This window comes from Acipenser ruthenus, chromosome 28, assembly GCF_902713425.1.
Source record: "Acipenser ruthenus chromosome 28, fAciRut3.2 maternal haplotype, whole genome shotgun sequence".
Classification (NCBI taxonomy): domain Eukaryota; kingdom Metazoa; phylum Chordata; class Actinopteri; order Acipenseriformes; family Acipenseridae; genus Acipenser; species Acipenser ruthenus.
Window position 1 is genome coordinate 17,743,342 of NC_081216.1, and position 22,085 is coordinate 17,765,426.

General features: G+C 38.4%; 1 protein-coding gene across 1 annotated transcript; it reads left to right on the plus strand.

Annotated features, from left to right (window-relative positions):
* Positions 1-13,063: 13,063 nt before the first annotated feature.
* On the plus strand, positions 13,064-16,996 carry LOC117434732 (rhombotin-2). Its single transcript, XM_034057360.3, has 3 exons — positions 13,064-13,760; positions 15,502-15,717; positions 15,945-16,996. Exons 1-3 carry the CDS (start codon positions 13,720-13,722, stop codon positions 16,162-16,164), a joined length of 477 nt encoding a protein of 158 aa, XP_033913251.1. The 5' UTR covers positions 13,064-13,719; the 3' UTR covers positions 16,165-16,996.
* Positions 16,997-22,085: the final 5,089 nt, after the last annotated feature.

Here is a 22,085-nt window from a genome sequence, read left to right on the forward strand (position 1 = left end):
GCATTTTTATTTTTCAAATAAAGGTTTGACATTCACAGACACTTTCTGTCTAAACCGTTAAAAAAAAACAACACAGGATATACTGTATATTAAATATGGGTAACTAGTTAATTGTCTTTTTATTGATTTTTTTTGAATATTTAGAAACTCGGTCGAACGTTTGCCTAATGCGTGTTTCTATCAAGGAACAGATGCTTTTGTCTTGAAATAGTTTTAAACTAGCTCATTATTAATTGTCTGATGTATGACATCAACATCGCTTACAACAATACAAAATTATTTTCCTGAAGTTACTTTTTGAGCTAACATATTCTGAAGAAAAAAAATCCTGGTGAAACACGTTATTTTATACTTTTTAAAGCTTGTGTTTATTAAGCTGCACATCTGCAGAGGAACGCTCTTGTGAAATCTCAGTGTAACTAAAGGTAAAAAAAAAAAAAAAAAATCAGAACATTACACAACAAGCCCTCCAAGAGAATCGCATTACAAACTAACGACTCCATAGAGGTAATGTGATTGCACCCGTGCCTTCTGTAAAAACAATGTTGAAGATGCAGACCACCTCGCTCACTATTTGCATACACAAGATCCGTTGGGTTGGTATTCGCACTCCTGTGGCTGGTTAAAATTTCCAAACCTATCCAGCCCTGTCCTATGATTGACAAGGTATGGTACTTTAACTGTGGAGACGTTTTACTAACAGTTAATGTTATTATTGTATTAGCTAAGTCCTTTATACGTAGAGTGCTTACCTCAATACCGTTAGATATAACCTTAAAAAATGAAATGGCTCTATACATTAAAGCAGTAAAAAAAAAAAAAAAAATCAAGATTGGCTATGGAAGTTCATGATCTACTGAACAAATATGTACTTTTATAAAGTGTATCTCTACATACATTGAAAATGATCTTGTGTATGTATGCCTGCATGTAGAATTAGATATACGTCTTTTTCTTATCAATACAATGTATCTTTTTTTTATTCGACCCCTGGTATTAGTATAACTATTACTATTTTTCATTTATAGTGATTTTTTTTTACATATCAACAATTATATTCTCCATTTTGTTCCACGGAGATTAAAATGTAAATTGTTAAAACTGAAAACACATCAACAAAATAAAAAGAATCTCAGTGTTACTGAAACACACCAAGCAACCGCATTTCTCTGCCTGAAGAGAAAGAAGGGTCCTGGCATGTAGACTATCCCAGAGAGCGCCTGTGTTAAAATACGACTCACGTTCCAAGTATGCAGTACAACACTTATAAGAATATAAGACATAAGAAAGTCTACAAACGAGAGAAGGGAATTCGGTCCATCTTGCTCGTTTGGTTATGCAACAGCACGAACACGTGACTACACCGAACATTCTTATTATAAATAAATAATTAATTAATACATCATTTTTAAAAATCCGTCATACATACTCATTATCTCAATCACGATGTTAGTTAGGTATGTATGGCAGATAAGAATCCATAAGAAAAGATGGAAAAATCTGCTACGCCTTTCCTTTTAAATTACTGTGATAATCCATGTTAGTGTGATCATATTTTATTTATGCAATGTACTGACATAAACGTGATTGGGCTACTGTAATATCTTATTGGCTGGTGTATCGATCAAAATGCTGATTCTATAATCTTGACCACGACCAAGAAATGTGAACCTGTTACTATAGTTCTGGCCTCTTTACATTGAGTTCAATCTGCATTAAGATAATATTTCAGATTCTTCTTTAAACAATTAAGACCCTAAATGGACTATATGCCTTACTAAACTATGGGGGCTGGCTTCACAGACCTGGATTAACAGCAAGGTTACCCATTCCACTGTTACAAGTGGATCCTAGGTCCTCACTGCGCTGTGCATTATCATTGTCCTTAGCCAAGCTGTACCATAACCAGGTCATGAAACTGGCCTCACAAGACATCTGATACCGCGTTATCAAGATATCTCATACCTCGCTATCAAAACATCTCATACTGTGTCACATTATCATACCAAAAAAAACATTTGGTAGTCCAATATTAGGATGGGGTCTGTGACACCTGAATATGTACCATCCCTTACAAAAGTCTACGATGGTATTTTTGTTGCATTTACTATAGTTTACCCTGGTTTGCCATGTTTACTAATATGCTTAACCATACCTCACTATTCTGTGCTTTACACTTTATTACACTTTGCTATGTTTTTGCTATGGGACACTTTTAGATGGGATATATGTATCTGTTACCACTCAAGATGCAAGGCTTTTGAGGCTCCCAAGTGTTAGTCTGCACTTTAGGGCTGAGAGAGCCTTCTGCTATTACATGCAACCTCTATAACCCCCCCCCCCCCCCCCCCTTTTTAATGAGATGGCAATGCTAAGTAGTTTGTTACCTTTTAGATGTTGGGTTTTCTTTTTCTCAAACGGTTTGTTTGCTATATATTTGTGTTTATAAAGAGCTCCGATGGACTGTGCCTATGTACAGCACCTGAGGAGACTCTGTCTTGAAAGGCACTATATTAAAAATCTTGTAACGTGGTTTTATGGATGTACAAAAAAAAAAAAAAAAAAAAAAAAAAAAAGCCCACATCCCTTTGTGTGTGTAGCTTGTTAGTCTTCTTTCAAGTGTACTTTTTTTGTATCTTACAATTTGCCACCACCTGGTGGCTTACTGTTGTAATTATTTATTTACGAGCATACAGGAAAGATACATTCTTAACACGAGTTTGTGACAGTATTCCACCAATTCAATCACAGCTTGTTCCACATATCACCCTGTATACTGAGTAACCCTAAATGCAATTTTTGGCCACAATTTGTGAAACTTTGGAAGAAATAAATTAAGTTCATTGTGACATTTCAAGCAAAGATAATCAAAAGGAAAATGTTTTTTACATTTTTTAATTTTTCTAGTTTTTGGTAGTAAAAATATTTGAGAGACATGTACATTTCAAGAGAGCCACACTACATTTTAACAGCAACCATCAATGTCCACAAGCTACATTTTCTTATTAAACGGTTTGTTATTTTTAAGTTAATATAAAAGCAATTCATAAAATGCATATCTACATACACTGTAAAATAATACAAATAATAATGATAATAATTAAGTAATTGTTTAAAGCACTAACTCCTTTGTCACTGCCATAGCACATGAAAAATGCTGTCGCAATATGAATGATATATTAAAGTAATAATATTAAATATATACGTTACATAAACTAGTGGTATTCTTTTTTATATTGAAAATATATATTATGTTTGTATTGTATCCTTGCACAACCACAAGGGAGCACTAAAGATCTAATTACTGTACAGTCCTCTTATACAGTATAACAGAATACGTATCCATGCCCACAAAATAATCATTTATTTTAGTCCTAGGTCTCAGCAAAGAAACTCGAGAACAGGTTTATTATGTGGATATGAGCATCTTCAGTTAAATATATAGTGTATATGGGTAGCAGTGTGGAGTAGTGGTTAGGGCTCTGGACTCTTGACCAGAGGGTCGTGGGTTGAATCCCCGGTCAGGGACCCTGCTGTTGTACCCTTGGGCAAGGTACTTTACCTAGATTGCTCCAGTAAAAACCCAACTGTATAAATGGGTAATTGTATGTAAAAAAAATAATGTGATATCTTGTAACAATTGTAAGTCGCCCTGGATAAGGGCGTCTGCTAATAAATAAATAATAATAATATGCACACTTTTGTAATTTGGGGAATTTTGTTAGTTTCACAATGTGTGGCTCAATTTTATTCAAACATCAGATTTAAATAACAAGAAAAAGAGATTCTCAAGAATTTTTCAGAGAAGTAAAATATACAAGACCAGGCACTAAATAGATTTGAATGAAAGATTGAAATACCCTTACGTGAAACAAACATTAATATAGTCTGGTAGGATGGATTTTCAACTATTACTTATCTAATTACCCTTTATTAGGTGTATAATTACATAATTAGGTATTTTCATAGCTGTTGGCTCAATCTAATTTTTAAGGACATGGTTGGAACAAGGACTTGGCGTGGAACTGAAGAGGTTGCAGACGCTCGGTCTAGACTTTACCCTTGCATTTAAACCTGCTTGGGAGCTTGTGATAAACACAGCTGGTCCATTGTGTATAAACCGTAACACAGGACTACAGTAATAGTAGCTCCATCCTTCAGTAATAGTGGCTTCATCCCTCGTTGGCTTCTTGTATGTGCTCTCTATTAGTGAAGCTCTTAGTCATCATCAAGTCTTCATGGAATGTATATTGTTGTTTCCCCAAATGGGTTTTCTCTGTACACAGAAGTTTGAATATGAATTACTACCTGCAGGGGGGCTTTGATGTTATATTTGCCTCTCATTTGATTTGCATTCATTTCTCAGAAAAAAAGAGATGCTTAAAGGTATTAAACTGTTGCAAACGTATACAGTTTTCAAAAGCTTTTTGTGAATCCAATTTGAGATTGTCACTATACAAAAAAAAAAAAAAAAAGCTGGATAAATATTTCTGCTGTCACGCAACCAGAAAGCCAAGGGGCTGGAAAGAAGGAAACACCACAGCATAGTTAAATATACTTCTATAACTCTTGTGGTTAAATGAAAAACAACTTTCTTGTCCCTAAGCCTACATTTAAATACTGATGTGTTCTTTTAGTGTTTTCTAACTTTACTAGGTGATTTTATCATTTCATGTTTTTACTGGGGGGGGGGGGGGGGGGGGGGGCTGAATCTAAATTATTATTATTATTATTATTATTATTATTATTATTATTATTTTTATTTATTTCTTAGCAGATGCCCTTTTCCAGGGCGACTTACAATTGTTACAAGATATCACATTATTTTTACATAGTTACATTATTTTTTACACATTATTTTTACATACAATTACCCATTTATACAGTTGGGTTTTTACTGGAACAATCTATGTAAAGTACCTTGCTCAAGGGTACAGCAGTAGTGTCCCCCACCTGGGATTGAACCCACGACCCTCCGGTCAAGAGTCCAGAGCCCTAACCACTACTACTGGTAGCAGAAGCACAGCGTCTGCACAGATCTGTGTCTGTCAGCAGGGATGAAGTGATTCATGTTTCCACAACGGCAGCCAGAAAATCCAAACCTCTCGCTGTCAGCAGTGAGGAGGCTAGCTGGAGTGCTCTGGGCCTCGTTGAGGGGGAGGCCGGGAAGTGCATCTCCTTTCCTGAAGGACTGTTCCTTCCTCCGGCTGTCTCCAGGGTCTCCTGCTCAGAACCTTGAAGGGGACAATGGCTCTAAACTTAATTCAGGATCTCCAACTGACCTTGTGAACGTGTCCTGCTACTAAAATGGACAGAGGCGGAGTTTAATGACACTTTCACGTTTTTGAAATGCAGCCACTGACTGGGTGATGGTTTCCATGTAGCATGAATAAGGTTGGCTGCATGCGCCTGGAAAAATATTGCGTTTTGCTTGGTTGTCACTATGTTGAACAGACAATCCAAATCCAAAATACAGAGGGCCATTCACAAAGCATTAAAGCAGGGGTGTCCAATCCTGGTCCTGGAGGGCCGGTGTCCCTCTTGGGTTTCCAACTGTACCTTAAATTACTTAATTGGACCAAAATAAAGTGCTTGTTAGAAGCTTAATTGGTCCAATTAATACAGTTGGAACAAAAACCAGGAGGGACACTGGAGGGACCGAACCAGGATTGGACACCCCTGTATTAAAGTGTTAGTTTTTATTTTCTAAAAAAATTAATAAATCAAATTAAAGATGTTAAAAGCTCTACATACAGTAAATAACAAGGATTTAGGCATTCCTATATGCACCATGTGTGTTTCAGGTTTTTTTTAGTGTTCCAAAAAACAAATAAGCTCAGGGTGGTAAATTCTTTGTGAATATGGCCCAGAGTATAGGCAGCATTTGTTAGTTTGGCTTAACATAAACTCTGTTTCTGCAGTACTGCGAATCAACCAAGCAAGCAACAACAACATTTCACCTCTCAGGTGCATTTCCATTAATATGTCTGTTCAATACTGTCACATGCAATACATATAGAGGATACACCATGAACATGTATAGTACTGTAGTTATTCCACGAATGAGGAGAGCAGAATAACCCACAATCCCCTCAAGGAATCTGACCCAGCTGTGCAAAAAATGCTATTTAGAAAATGACTTCTGGTTATGTATACTATTTAGTTCTAACTGGAAACTAAATATTATGAGCTTTCTTTAATTCCTTGGGTTTATTCTTAGCCGGCTAACAAGATCATAATTGTTCAGAGGCCTAAATATGTCAGAAACGTTTGTGTTATTTTACTAATGTATTTGCATCACTTTCATTGAATTATTTGAATGCAATCTCTTACCCACTATAAAAAGAATAGGCTTCTTTGGCAGACCAAACACTTTAACACTCCCTGGCCAAGACCACTAGGGGGAGGTATGATGCTTCATTCTGCCATCTAGGGAGAGCCCTTTGAACTACATTTCACTACTTTGTGTACATGGTTGTAAATGGAAAAACAGAAAACAATAACAACTTGTACCCAACTGTGTTCCGTAGGCACGGAAAGGTTAAGTACATACAGGAAGCAGTTAACGTGGCTACAGAGTTCTTTGAACGCGTTCACGTACTGAAAGGGAGTTTTTCTAAAGGACTAATACTGATTTTTGGGGGGTGCATTGGTGAGGACAGAAGCCTCTGTTTGATGAGTGACTCATATCCGTAAGTTGTTCTGTTTCGAACAGCTTTTTCCACTAAAAATAGCAGCTGGGTATGAGCATTGCTCTCTCTGTTCCCCTTTCGGTTGAATTGTTTTAAAAAAGAATATTGACATTTTCTTTTTAGAAAAAAACACAAACTTGTGTGTAGGGTTAACAGATTCCCAGAGTGAAAAACCAGGACTTTTTTCTTCTTCAATTAATGGACACCGTAGCAACTCTGAAGCCGTTAAAATAACAGTATATATTAACACAATCATAATTAAAAAAAAATTAAACATTGTGTGTATTTATTACAGATCATAAGAACTCATTGTTTTCTTTCTATTGTCATCTAGTCAAAACTTGTTAAATGTACAAAGCCAGATTGGAAAAAAAATAAATCAGGTATTACCATTTAAACATGTGATATAAACATAATCATGTGTACATCACATGTTTTTTAATTTATTTTTTTGGTATATGTATGTGCTGTAGCCCCATACACACGTCACGATTCTGCTTTATTTTCTAAAAGTTTCTAATAAAGTGACCCTAGTTTCAAATGGTTTAAGTTTGGGGATTGACAGCTTGGCCTCAGAAGCAGTGAGGACCATGCTTCATAGAATATCAAACGTGTTGTGAAAATACAAAGAATGTATCCTCTTGCAGGGACATCTCTACAGTTTACTGACTCTCAGTTACTCTACAAATAGAGCAAACAAACCTCTACCCAACGCTCTGTATATCAGATTTTGATAGTCTGTTCAGTCAATCTGTTTGACTGCAAGACAAGACAGCTAATGTTTTCAGATTCGCACATTTAGACTTACAGCAAAACATAGCCTTGCCACTTGCCACAACATAACATAGTTGCAAAACATGAAAACATCTGCCTCCAATCTCACAGCTACATCTTAGCTGCCCAATTAAATGACACAGGTTACTGGCTGGGTCTTTGACCTATCAATCCCAAATTAGGTAACTCTCAGTGACAGTGACAATGGCAATGCAAATGTCAGTTTCACGAGAACATAAGAAAAGTTACGATTGAGAGGGGGCCAATTGCCCCACGAATGCTTGGTTCCTAGTAGCTGATCCCAGAACTTTGTTTAGTCGGATTTTAAAGGTTCCCAGTGACTCGGCAGTAATAACATGACTTGGTAATAACCCATTCCATTGTGACTTTCTATGTAATGAAGTGTCTCCTACACTCTGCTCAAACTGCCTCTGCCCTTGAAATAGCGACAAGGTTTATCTCCTTTTAGTGCTTTTAAAATTCTATCTGAAGTCACCCTTCTTTGTGCTTTGAGCCCTGGGACTAGACTGCCCATGGCCCTCTCTGCTCTCTAAACGTTGCTATGGACTGGTTTGCTGTCACTGCAGAGTCCTATGGTTCTGGAGGAGGGGGTTGTGTACTTGCTTTTAGATTAGGCAGGCAGGAAGCAGTACAGGCTTATTGCTGTTTTGGGGCCTGCTCTATCGGAAAATAAACAAACAGGTTCTGTCCCCACGTGAAGGGGATTGTGGGTAATACATCTGAGTGTACCATAACACTACTGACATCTTAAAAAAAAAATCTTGATAAAATAATCAAGGATAAGATTAACTCTGAGCTTATCCCGAAGTATGGACTGAACAGTTTTAGCTAATTTTTTTAAATAGTTTTTATCCATTTATTCAGGAGAAATACACAAGAAATGTTCAAGCTTCTGATTCCAGTGTTTCCCTCCTGCACATTGTTTTTAGTGCTCTGTCTTTGTGTTCTGACTTTTCTGCCCAACTTGTGTTATTGCTAAGCACCATAGAGCCAAAACAGGAAATCAAACTTCCTTTGCCCTTCTGTTTAAACTCAATCAACACAGGGATCCAGGCTTTCAATGCACTTTACTTTTCTTTCAATGCACTGTTTAGAAATATGTTTTTAAATTTTTCTCATCAATACTGGAGACAGAGGTCCTCTCTATCTATCGAAAGAGCAGGGATAGCACAAGCAATGGTAATAAATGCTTCTCTACATTGAACCATCCCTCCCTTTAGGGGGATGAGGGAGTAGTTCAGCATCCATACCCATCCAATCCCAGTATTCCCAATCCCATTCCTGCTAGGGACACAGTGGCAATACACTCACTCATCTGTTAGTGCGTATTAATTTGGACATTTTTAACAAGTACCTCTCCTTGGTTCAGCCAGGAAAATATGCTGACTGAACCACGTTGAGCTCTCAGTCGCCAGACCAGCCTTGTCATCGGAGGGAAATCCAAGAAACAAAAAACAGCACCATTAATCACTGTGGAAGGCAGGAAGATCAACTGCACAAGGTCAGCTCACCCTGCAAAGAGGGTTTAAAACAGGTGCGGAGCTTGATAGCAGTAAAATGGACGTGTGTTAGATATCGGAGTTATACTAACTAGTGTATTATTCTTGTATTGTACATTCACTCTGGATTACACCCTGATGACTTAAATTAAAAACCAGTAGAGCACTATTGACCTCACGACTGGCTACCCAGCCGTGAGGTCAATAGTTAGACCAGAGTTAGACCCAGAGACATAAAACTGCTGTGCTGCTGCACACTTTATTAAACCAAAAAAACACAAAAACAGGAACAAATGAAACACTCATAGGCTGGGCAGTAGCCTTCACTACCAAGTTCAACAAACATCTCCGCACAAACTCCTCCAGCAAACAAAGCCTCTCGCTTCATTTTATACATGTGCCCACTCTCCAGTTAGCATCAATCATCTAACTGGGGAATTGCCATACCTGTGATTGCTGGCAGGGACAGATTTAACCCCATCCCTGCCAACCTTACATTCCCACACTCACCATTCACACAATATACTATATAATTCTCATATTTTTTAACATACTTTGTCATACTTCAATCGTTTTACAATGATTTCCCAATTCTTTCCTGCAGTAACTTTTTATAAGGGGAAGATTAAATGTCCTTCCACTTGCAGGAAGTTATTACATGTGAAGTTTTATAACAATGTGTTTCTCCACTCTGATGGAGAGTATGCACAACGTTAGGCAAATTATTTATATGTGGGAAAGCAGAAAGGGGTAACACTTCTCTAAAATAAAATATGTAAAAAAAAATTGCGGTGATTACCCTGTGGTGGTCAACCTGGCCTATCAGATTAGGCCATCTGGACCCAGCCAACCTATCAGAGCACAGCAGGACACTGAAGTGGAACAGACAGGAAGTCAGGGCAGCAAACAGCAGCGACCCTTGCCAGTTTGATCTGTTAACACTTCCTGTTCATCCTCCTGGCTCTCCCTGCCTGGCTTTGTGGATTGGTAGGGGGGGAGTGAGTGAGACCATGAGCTATCATGAAGCACATGCGATAAGGTGGGGCTAACGTTATATTCATTACTAAAGGCTCAGCGGTACATATGGGGCCTTTATTATGACAAAAAAATATATGTTACCGGTCATAAAGAAAACTGTTTGAAAAAGCAGTCGGTACAGTAAATTAATTCAATGTTCTTTTACTTTTCCAAACCGGGGTTTTGAATCCAGCTCAGGTCAATGAAATGAGCTTGGTGATCTCAAACAAGACCGTATTCTAAAACCACCAGGCAATTTGGCGGCTTCAGAGAGACAGTGGAGGTTTTCAGGCCAGGATTAAGCTGTATTCACTCTCAGAGCTGTGAATGGAAGCTGTGAAGGTGTTAGCCAGTGCTATTTAATATTTTGAGTGCATTTTGTCAGTTTTATAATTTTAAAATGTATCAATATTGTATGCTTTTGTATTTCAGCTGTACTGTTTTGCTCAGTTAAGTTATGCTATTTAAGTAAATGTGCAAAAAAAATGCCTTTCAGTGATTTATTAGCACTGAGTTGCTCTTTTAACAGTTTCATTGTAAAGCAACAGGAAATTGGCGCCAGTTGACCTGTAGTTCTTTTCAGATCCCCATTTTGCCTTCTGTACATGTAAGGTACTGTATAGGGATGTGTAGAGAATCCTACTGTTATCCAAACAGAATGTTCCTGTAAATCACAACATATTAAAGTATGGACAATCCTTATCAGAATGACTTTGGATACGAGCCAGATGAAAATCTGAAATCAAGTCAATGGTTGTCAGAAAGCAACACAAAAAGAGGAAGGAAAACATATGTTAAATCATGTTCTTTGAGTCAGGTATCCCTGTTACAGGAAGATAAAGGCAGTGTGGACTGCAAAAGAATGATTCAGATACAATCAGGTCTGGAGGTGCTCAGTGTGAACTTATTTCTGCATGATGAAGTTCCATGCTGTTCCAGCATTCTTTATAGAGGGACAATAATACCTCAGATGTTAATGCAGGATTATTTGCTACACAGGAGCTTGAGCACTACTGGCCAGACTTGCAGGTGTCCGCATGAGCTCCCAGATGCCTGGCCAGCAGGGTCATGGAAAATGGCTCCAGTCCTGCACATTGCTGGCAGGCTCGCACTGTTCTATGAGTGAGCACACCTTAATCCCGGCCTAAAAGTCTGAGACTGACACATTATTTTTTTATGGCAGGTTTGTGCTTTAGCTCAGGAGCGAGGCTAACCTGGGAAACATTTGAATCGAGGCTTCAATAGCTGAAACGTATGACAGTGAATTAGCAGTGCGCCCCCTGGCATCCCAATATTGCAGTGGGTTCTAACTACTACCAGCCAGGGATGTTTGTGTCACAATCCTTTGTAAAGCATTGTTAAGAAGCAGTTTAGATAAAAGAGCTCACTAAGTCAACAGCTTCTTGGTTTCTCATGCTTGGCTCCCGGTGTCTGTCCAGTGTCTTGTTATCACAGCGCTTGGTGTGTTATCTCAGAGCCCAGGGTGTCTGCAGTTCTAGCCCTTCTAGGAATGAGGGAGCAGGACTCTGGCAGCAGATAAGGGCACTCTTTTTAACAGCAGCAGGGCGTTTACAGGGTGATCACACTTAACCTGTCAGTGGCTGGTACAGAACAACAGTTAAAATATTATTCTTGCAGTTGTTTGTTGCTAGGTTATTACTATGAAATGAATTGCATTCCTCTTTCAAAGTTTTCTTAAAAAAAAAGCCTCCATAACGTCGAACACTCAGTCGTAAAAACTTGGGGATAAAACTATAGGAAACAAAATCAAATGTTTTTCCACTTGACTTGAATTTGGTGCTTATTTCAGGTACAATGCTGGCGAGCACCAGGAGAGCTTATCCTCATTGCTCACCTAAATCCTGACCTGAACACCCCGTCATTCAGTCCTGGGTGTTAGGTCGGCCAGGGTGTCCTAGGCTCAACGCGCACCAGCGACCCCTGTAGTCTGGCCGGGTGCCTGCGGGCGTTGTCCTCCGACTCTGTAGCTCTTGGGTGGCTGCAGGGTGAGTCCGCAGTGTGAAAAAAATCGGTCAGCTGACGGCACATGCTTTGGAGGACAGCGTGTGTTCGTCTTCACCCTCCCGAATCAGTGCAGGGGTGGTAAAAAAAAAAATCTACTTCAGAATGGTTAAAGAAGAATAAAATCAAGGTTTTGGAATGGCCTAGTCAAAGTCCCAATCTAAATCCGATTGAGAATCTTTGAAAAAAGCTGTGCACAAGAGAAGGCCTCGGAATTTGAATGAACTGGAACAATTTTGCATTGAAAAATTGTCATAAATCTCAAAAGAATCATGCCAAAAGCTCATTGACATATTGTTTAAAAGAGGTTATTATTGCTAAAGGTGCCTCAATTAGATATTAATTTCATTTTCCTTGTCAGGGTATGAATACTTTTGAATTAGCATTTTTTGGAGTTTTGCTAAAAAAAAATAAAAAATGGCTGAAATAAATAATTGTATTTCTTGTAACTTTTTTTCCTCATATACAAAAGCAAAACTTTTGCTACAAAAGATTTTTCCTATAATTATTATTTTTTGGATAAATTTCTAGAAATTATACATTTTAGGAGGTTGTGTGGTCCAGTGGTTAAAGAAAAGGGCTTGTAAGCAGGAGGTCCCCGGTTCAAATCCCACCTCAGCCACTGACTCATTGTGTGACCCAGAGCAAGTCACTTAACCTCCTTGTGCTCCGTCTTTCGGGTGAGATGTAATTGTAAGTGACTCTGCAGCTGATGCATAGTTCACACACCCGAGTCTCTGTAAGTCGCCTTGGATAAAGGCGTCTGCTAAATAAACAAATAATAATAATAATATAAGTAGTATTTACTGTATGTATTCTTGCATACTTTCCCCACACCAGAATTGCATTAGCAATATGTCTCTTTGGCCAACTGTCCCTATGGCCTGAGGTCAGGAGCACTCTGCACTGAAACTAGATACTCCAGGGTATATGCTATATTGTGTAACATACACACGGTGCAGGCCCACGTTTTGTTAGTTAAAAATCGCTACCGCTGTCTCTTTAAATGTGATTTCCTTCAATTGTAGCAGTGTAGTCGTGATCAGGAAAGAGGAAGCGAAACCAGAAACCGAGGGGCCGAGCTATTTAAAATAGCCTTCTGTACAGAACACTGATACCATGAGCTGATACTAGAGCCTGCCCTGCTGTCAGCAGAGAGCTGGGGAAGTAATATCCAAGAGAAATATCAGGCAGAAAAAATTGACATGGACATATTTTTGTACATGTATTGTTGTTATTATTATTTAATTTGTAAAAATCAGGCAGCAAGGAAAATTGCAAGGATAAATAATGAATAGTGTAGAAAAGGCGGCGATCTTCAAATTCTTCAGGAAATACAGAATCATCGGCCATTGAAAATATTTAGTCTAAATCAATATACGGGTTTATAACGTATTTTCCTTTTAAGTAATACACAGTAATAGAGATATTGCTAAAGGAAGAGTGGTTGGCGTTTCCTCCACGAGGACAGGCATTTGTTTGTTAAATTTAAATTAACAAAACAGGTGCACATTTTATTTATACGTACTTTTGTAAACGAAAAAAAAAAACCTGAATATATGACGCCAGAACATGTGTGGAAGTGTTTCCATTAGTCAAAATCGTCCTTAAAACAAACAGCTAGCTTGGGTATATTTTGCTACAACAAACTGTTCAAGCAATCAGCATTGGCGCCTCCAAGGAACATTTTGGGAATGTCATCGGCAATTGAGAGAAAAACCTTAGACACAACAGAGTAAGTAAACGCGCGTTTTAAACCCTAATTGTAGCTTTTTCTACAGGCAGCGTAATAATATGATATCATTATTGTGCCATTATTTTATAAATATAAATATAAATTTAAAAGTAATGGTTTAGAACACATGCACTGGTTTTGCAGTGGTGTTCTTGCTGGTTTTGTGGTGCTTATTTGAAAAGTCCCTCAGAACTCATTGGTGCCCGGATCACCTGTATTTACACCTTGGTTCGATGGCCACATCCCAATAAAACATTTATGTTCTTTTGTGCAGGAGTTTGCAGTTTGTGAAATAAATTCGAAATTATTTCACGAAATAGATGAAAAGCTAATTAAATAATAAAAACGGAGTTGCATGTTTAAACACAATTGTTCGGGTTATACCAATAAAACTTAATATTATTAACTTTTAACTGAATGCATACCGGGAGCCTACATGTGTGCGGTATTATCTGGGTTTGCATATTTCACTATAAAAATTCTAATAAAGCGATTATAAGGAATTTAATTGCGGGTTTGCTTTGTAACCCATATTAAAAACCAAAACCAACTACAAATACAAGTTATTTGTTAATTAATCTACGATAAACTTTGATACCAATGCAATTAATAAAGGAATTAATTAAAGCAGTGACACATTTTTAATAAAAGACAGGTCGTTTGTTATGAACTAAAAAGTATTGTGTATATATATATATATATATATATATATATATATATAATATAAACTAGGCAGTGTCTTCAGATATATGTAACCTTTTGAATTGGTCATTTTCACTTAAATGAGTGAAGAAATTGCATCTACAGTAACACACTTTAAATGTATTTTATTATTAGTAAAAAATAACTTAAGATTATAAAAGTATTAAGAAACTGCACAGGTGACACAACATTAACATTTTACTGTATTAAAAACAATGTAATTGTTATTTTTTTAAACACTGGCAATTAAGTATAATAAAGTAATAGAAACCTTTGTTGGCTCTGTTGCAGTTTTACATTATATTAAACATAAATGATTTATTATTTTTGTTTAAAGGTGTAAATTATTTATTGTACTGCATGTCTGCTTTCACTGGGGTAGCAGATGCCTCTTAATAGGTACATGGATTGGCTGGAATGGCTCTATTTTAAATGTCATATTACAGTGGAAGCATATTACAGAGTACAAAGAAAACAATATTTCAAAAAGAGAGAATAGTTTTCACTGTAAATCACACAGGCAGTGCATTCCTTCAGCAACACTAAGCATAAACACCAAGTGAAAAACAACATAATGGACTGGAATGGCTTGCATTTAATTAAGCATTCCATTTAATTATTTTGAAAACCCTGACATCTAGTGGTCATTGACAGTAGGACATTTAGTTTACAAAATTGTGTCTGATTTCTATCATTATTTTACTTTCCTGTTTGTCTAATTACTTAATAGCTAGCTATATTTTTATTCCATGTATAGTATTTACTTGAACACTATTTAGTGTTTAAAGTATTTTCTTTCTTAGTTATTGTTCCATTTGATGTACTTGATATAGGCTGCACCAAATAAAACTGCCAATTTAACTTCAAGAATCTCTACAGGGGCATGGATTAAATAAAAATGATGGTGGCGACATTATAGTTATAGCACTGAAATAAACTTTGATTAAGTTCAGGCAAGGGTGAGCATATGAAAGGCTAAAGTGGACGGTGTTTGGTTTGTCTGCAGTGTAAATGATTGTAATGTCTAATCTGTGTCCAGGGAGCCCGTGGATGAGGTGCTGCAGGTGCCCCCCTCCCTCCTGACCTGTGGGGGCTGCCAGCAAAGCATTGGGGAGCGCTTCTTCTTGAAGGCCATCGAGCAGTACTGGCACGAGGACTGTCTGAGCTGCGACCTGTGTGGTTGCCGGCTGGGTGAGGTGGGGCGCCGGCTCTACTACAAGCTGGGGAGGAAGCTGTGCCGCAGGGACTACCTCAGGTAAAGCAGGGGGCCGGGGATGCTGTCGTGAGGTAAAATGAGATAATGAATTACTTCAAGGTCTGGATGGAGGTTTAATTGGGTCAACCAGGACTGGAAAGGACTGGAAAAGCCAACTTTGGTGCATAGATGTAATTTGAAGCTACTTCATCTTGATTGGCTGCTGGATAACAAATGGGGTTATACTGTAGTACTGATCCTCACAGACACGTCTCTGCTTATTGCAGGTTGTTTGGTCAGGATGGGCTGTGTGCGTCCTGTGACAAACGGATCCGAGCATTCGAGATGACAATGCGCGTGCGGGACAAGGTGTACCACCTAGAGTGCTTCAAGTGTGCCGCCTGTCAGAAGCACTTCTGCGTGGGGGACCGGTACATCCTCATCAACTCAGACATCGTGTGTGAACAGGACATCTTCGAGTGGACCAAACTCAATGGCATGCTCTAGACTGGCTCCATGAGAACAGGCCTCGCAGTGAATGAACTTCCTGTGTGGCTGCGGACTTCCGTCTCCGGGGAAACGTGCTCATTTCCAAGCGTTTGGTTCTTGTAAACCGCAGTGCAGGATGGAGGAATTCCCTTGTGTTTTTGGTGGGGTAGTTACTAAGAAGGAAAAGAATGGCAGCCTTTCTTACAAACAGAGGGACATTTTCTTTGTTTTGAAGTTGGATATAGAATGCATATTATTCACTCTATTACAATGCAATAAAAAATGAAGGGATTTTCCTGCCAATCCCCCTTATTATAAATTATTCTAGAGGGAAGGAAGGAGAATTCCTTAATGATTAAGAAATGACTCCCAGCAGTTTGATGCGTTCCACGTTTAGGTAAAGTTTATAAACCAAGTTTCGGCTACACTGATTGTCGGCCTGACTTAGTTTCTTACAGGTTTCAACTTAGATTTTTAGTTAAGCGTCATTGAAGTTATGATTTAATATTAGCTTAATATAAACTGATTTATAAATGATGAATACATTTGTTTTATTTGGGGGGGCGGGGGGCTTATAACAAAGGCCTCTTTAATTAAACACATTGCATAGTCTATATAATATAACAGACTGCTATGCAATGGGCATCTTATTAATCTCAAAGTAAAACCCGGAATGGCTCAGACTGCTTTGCTCAGTCCCTCTTATTCTCCAGCAGGCACGTTCCTCATTGTAGCTATTGTTTAACAGGCTCTGAATGTTTCACAGCTGAAGGTTTTGTTTAAAGGGTGCTTTCAAGCACTGATTGTAATAATAAATATTTTAGAAAATAAAAGATGAATAAATATTTTATTTGCATTCACAATGCCATTTTTTTTTAAAACAAATGCTGTTTTTTATTGATAACCATTGCTATGACCAAGGACAGGTGTTACATTGTGTGAAGACATTGATAACTTGTCTATAGGTCTTGCTCCCTTTTGTGTTGATGATTATTTTGCTTATACTGACATCTGTTGGTGCACATTTGTAATTACATGCAAACCGAACTGGAGTATTTCAGTGTAGACCTGGGCCGTTTCCAGAGGTATGTAATTCACTTTTGGTATCACACACTGAGTTTGTAATTTGTGATGCATATTAACAGTTTCACCACAAGAGGGGGATTTAAGACTGGAATAGACCTATAATAATGTATACTACCATCCGCAAAACTTCTCAGTTCCCGGCAAAAGAGAGAGTTCAAGCAGAGGTCTTGTCATTGAGAGGATTGATCGTTCAGACCAGCCTCACACCTTGCCGGGGACTCCTCACTTCATTGTTCCCGTTCTTGAAGAGGTGACTGTTGTCAATATTTTATCAAATGAGTTGAGCTGGACTCTGATAGGTTTAGCACTGGTTACAAAGGAAGTCAGTATTGTTAGTTTGTGTTATATTATTAATAGAATTATGAGTAAAAATGTGAGTTCACAGTTTTACCTGAGGGGGGAGGGACTTTAAAAGCAGGTAAAATTGATAATTGCTCAGTAGAATATCTCTCCCTCATGTTAAAATGGCTTTGGAAGAGTGTTTCCAGAGGCAGCCATGCATGCCCATGCCATGACACTACCTCCACCATGCTTCACAGATGAGGTGGTATGCTTTGGATCATCTGCAGTTCCTTTTTTTTCTCCACACTTTTGCCTTCCCATCACTTTGATAAAGGTTAATCTTTGTCTCATCTGTCTATAAAACTCTGTTCCAAAACTCTACTGGCTCATCTCTGTACTTTTCAGCAAATTCTTATCTGGCCTTTCTGTTTTTGGTCCTGATCAGAGGTTTGCATCTTGCAGTGTAGCCTTTGTAATTCTGCTGCCGAAGTCTCCAGCATTCTGGAGGTTGTTGGCGATTTCACTGACACTTATTTTAGGGTTGTTTTTCACAGCTCTGATCATTTTTTTGTCATCAACTGCTGTTGTTTTCCTTGGCCGACCTGGTCGTTGCTGATTGCTGAAGACACCAGTGGTTTCTTTCTTTTTCAGGACATTCCAAACAGTTGATTTGGCTATGCCCAACTTTTGTGGTATGGTTCTAATTGAGTTACTCTTTTCTATTGGCATCCAAATCGCTTGCTTTTCTTTCATAGACAACTCCCTAGTCTTCATGTTGGATTATGCTTACTGACTCCAAAGGCAAAAGCAAAGGATAGAACTGAGACTACACATTCACAGCTCTTTTATGTGTGAACAATCAATGCAACAGGAAACACCTGATCAATTAGAAACACCTGTGAGCCAAATGTCCCAATACTTATGCTCACATAAAATGGGGGGATGGGACTCTGAAAGTGCTGTTATTCTTAGTTGGTAAAACATATATGTGTTGAAACAGCCAGAAATAAAAGGTGGCATTCTGTACTTTTGCCTCATATTCATCTTTTAATTGTATTTTCATATGGCTTGTGTGTACAGCAAAAATAGCAATTTTGACTCCACTGTCCCAATACTTATGGAGGGCACTGTATGTATATATATATATATTTATATATATATATATACAGACGTGCTCAAATTTGTTGGTACCCCTCCACAAAAAACGAAGAATGCACAATTTTCTCTGAAATAACTTGAAACTGACAAAAGTAATTGGCATCCACCATTGTTTATTCCATATTTAATAAAAATCAGACTTTGCTTTTGATTTTTTATTCAACATAATATTGTAAATAATAAAACAAATGAAAATGGCATGGACAAAAATGATGGGACCGCTAACCTAATATTTTGTTGCACAACCTTTAGAGGCAATCGCTGCAATCAAACGTTTTCTGTAGCTCTCAATGAGACTTCTGCACCTGTTAACAGGTAGTTTGGCCCACTCTTCCTGAGCAAACTACTCCAGCTGTCTCAGGTCTGATAGGTGCCTTCTCCAGACTGCAAGTTCCAGCTCTTTCCATAGATGTTCGATAGGATTCAGATCAGGACTCATAGAAGGCCACTTCAGAATAGTCCAATGTTTTGTTCGTATCCATTCTTGGGTGCTTTTAACTGTGTGTTTTGGGTCATTAGCCTGTTGGAGGACCCATGACCTGCGACTGAGACAGAGCTTTCTGACACTGGGCAGTACATTTCGCTCCAGAATGCCTTGATAGTCTTGAGATTTCATTGTGCCCTGCACAGATTCAAGGCACCCTGTGCCAGGCGCAGCAAAGCAGCCCCAAAACATAACCGAGCCTCCTCCATGTTTCACTGTAGGTATGGTGTTCTTTTCTTTGAAAGCTTCATTTTTTCATCTGTGAACATAGAGCTGATGTGACTTGCCAAAAAGCTCCAGTTTTGACTCATCTGTCCAAAGGACATTCTCCCAGAAGGATTGTGGCTTGTCAATATGCATTTTAGCAAATTCCAGTCTGGCTTTTTTATGTTTTTCTTTCAAAAGTGGAGTCCTCCTGGGTCTTCTTCCATGGAGCCCACTTTCGCTCAAAAAGCGACGGATGGTTCGATCAGAAACTGACGTACCTTCACCTTGGAGTTCAGCTTGTATCTCTTTGGCAGTTATCCTTGGTTCTTTTTCTATCATTCGCACTATCCTTCTGTTCAATCTGGGGTCGATTTTCCTCTTGTGGCCGCGCCCAGGGAGGTTGGCTACAGTTCCATGGACCTTAAACTTCTTAATAATGTTTGCAACTGTTGTCACAGGAACATCAAGCTGCTTGGAGATGGTCTTGTAGCCTTTACCTTTACCATGCTTGTCTATTATTTTCTTTCTGATCTCCTCAGACAACTCTCTCCTTTGCTTTCTCTGGTCCATGTTCAGTGTGGTGCACACAATGATACCAAACAGCACAGTGACTACTTTTCTCTATTTAAATAGGCTGAATGACTGATTACAAGATTGGAGACATGTGTGATACTAATTAAAGAAACGAATTAGTTTGAAATATCACTATAATCCAATTATTTATTATCTTTTCTAAGGGGTACCAACAAATGTGTCCAGGCCATTTTAGAATATCTTTGTAGAATAAGCAATAATTCATCTCTTTTCACAGCTTCTTTGCTTTATTCTATGACATACCAAAGGCATGCAAGTATACATGATAAAGTAGCTTTTAATTTCATCACTTTTCAAGAGGAATGAAGCATTATTTCAATGAGCTGTAAGGGTACCAACAAATTTGAGCACGTCTGTATATATATATATATATATATATATATATATATATATATATATATATATATATATATACACACACACACACTGTATATATACATAATGACTGTATATAAGCTACATAACGTTTCAGTAGTCCAATAATGCGGCCCACATGTTTTGAAACAGCTCTTTCTGCTCTGGTGCCAGAAGACGTGGGTGGTTTGTGTGAGTGCCTTCCAGCTGGCCTCTCTCTGTGCTTTGAATGGGTCTCATCCCCCCGGCCTTCAAAGAAATTCGATGTGAAGAGTTGCTTGGGAACCAGAACTAGCGTCTCCCGTGCCAGCACTGTCTGTGACCACGTGATCACCCAGCCTCTGCCGCTGACATCATGATGGCAACCAGCACGGAAAAAGCAAGGACAAATCATGTCTGACCAAAATTTAGATAACCGCCAACTCAGAGACACTGGTCTGGCTAAAAATACACTAGTGATTTTGATATGATTTTGCTGATACACTACCAAAGTTTGCCTCAACACATACAAAGGTATTGGCATAAATAACATAAATACGATAAGAAGACTGTGTATTCATACCCCCTGCAAATCATAGTATTGTCATTCATTGCTGGGCAACAAGGAGTTTTGTAGCCAAGTATCACAATTCACAACCACATCATTGTCATAATACATTGTAGGCTCTGATATTGATGTGATACAAATGTCTTTGTATCAGATAGATTTTTTTTTATGTCACATTGAGATTAGCTATGCTGTTGAATTATTCTTACTTAACTATCATTTACAGACTCCAGTTGGCTCTGCTCTTGAACTACCTTGCCTAAGTTAACAGAGGAGTCCAAGATTAGCAGCAGTGTGGAGTAGTGGTTAGGGCTGTGGACTCTTGACCGGAGGGTCGTGGGTTCAATCCCCGGTAGGGACACTGCTGCTGTACCCTTGAGCAAGGTACTTTACCTAGATTGCTCCAGTAAAAACCCAACTGTATAAATGGGTAATTGTATGTAGAAATAATGTGATATCTTGTAACAATTGTAAGTCGCCCTGGATAAGGGCGTCTGCTAAGAAATAAATAATAATAATAATAATAATAATTAGTGCTAATCAGGGTCTGTGAAACCAGCTGTATATCCTATAGTGATATCGTATAGGGTGCTGTGGGATTCAAGTTGATTTTCACCCCACACAAGGTCACAGTGGACAGAAGCCTCGTGTTGTGGATATTGTATTGTACAGCATATCATATATCATCTATCAAGATTTGGAAATCAAACTAACCCCCCTTGCCTACCTCTTATTGACTGCAATCCTCTTTCTTTGGAATGGATAATGAGAGTTAGATCCAGTGGGTGATAATTGAAGCCTGTGGCAGTGAGATGAACAGCATTTCTGAGCAGCGCTAACAGAAAAGAACAAGTGATTCGCGTATGGAATGCGAAAGGAGCGTGGCCACATGAAAAGGACGAACGAATGAAGAAAGAGCAGAGCAGTGCCAAAGCCCTTGTTTACAATGTTGTGATGATGTGCTACTTTGGGGACGGGGCCAGGCAGATTTATGGAAATGATCAACACTTTGTCCAAAATCTGTTTGTTAAAATTGTTTTAATTATTCTCATCTGGAGCAAAGAGAGGGAGAACTCGACAAACATAATGATCAACTGCATTTCTAAGAAGTTTTCAAACTTTATATCTCTGAAGATGCAACATCACTAACAGAGCAGCCTGCTCGTCTTCATTTTAGTATACCAGTCTCCCAGTGCTGTGCTGGATAGAGGAAATATTGAACTCTGT

What these genes read in the sequence shown, in the direction of transcription:
- LOC117434732 (XM_034057360.3), top strand. Translation starts at nt 13,720, where the DNA reads ATGTCATCGGCAATTGAGAGAAAAACCTTAGACACAACAGA. An exon ending in AAAACCTTAGACACAACAGA is followed by an intron (nt 13,761 to 15,501) that starts GTAAGTAAACGC and finishes ATCTGTGTCCAG; the next exon opens with GGAGCCCGTGGATGAGGTGC. An exon ending in TGCCGCAGGGACTACCTCAG is followed by an intron (nt 15,718 to 15,944) that starts GTAAAGCAGGGG and finishes TGCTTATTGCAG; the next exon opens with GTTGTTTGGTCAGGATGGGC.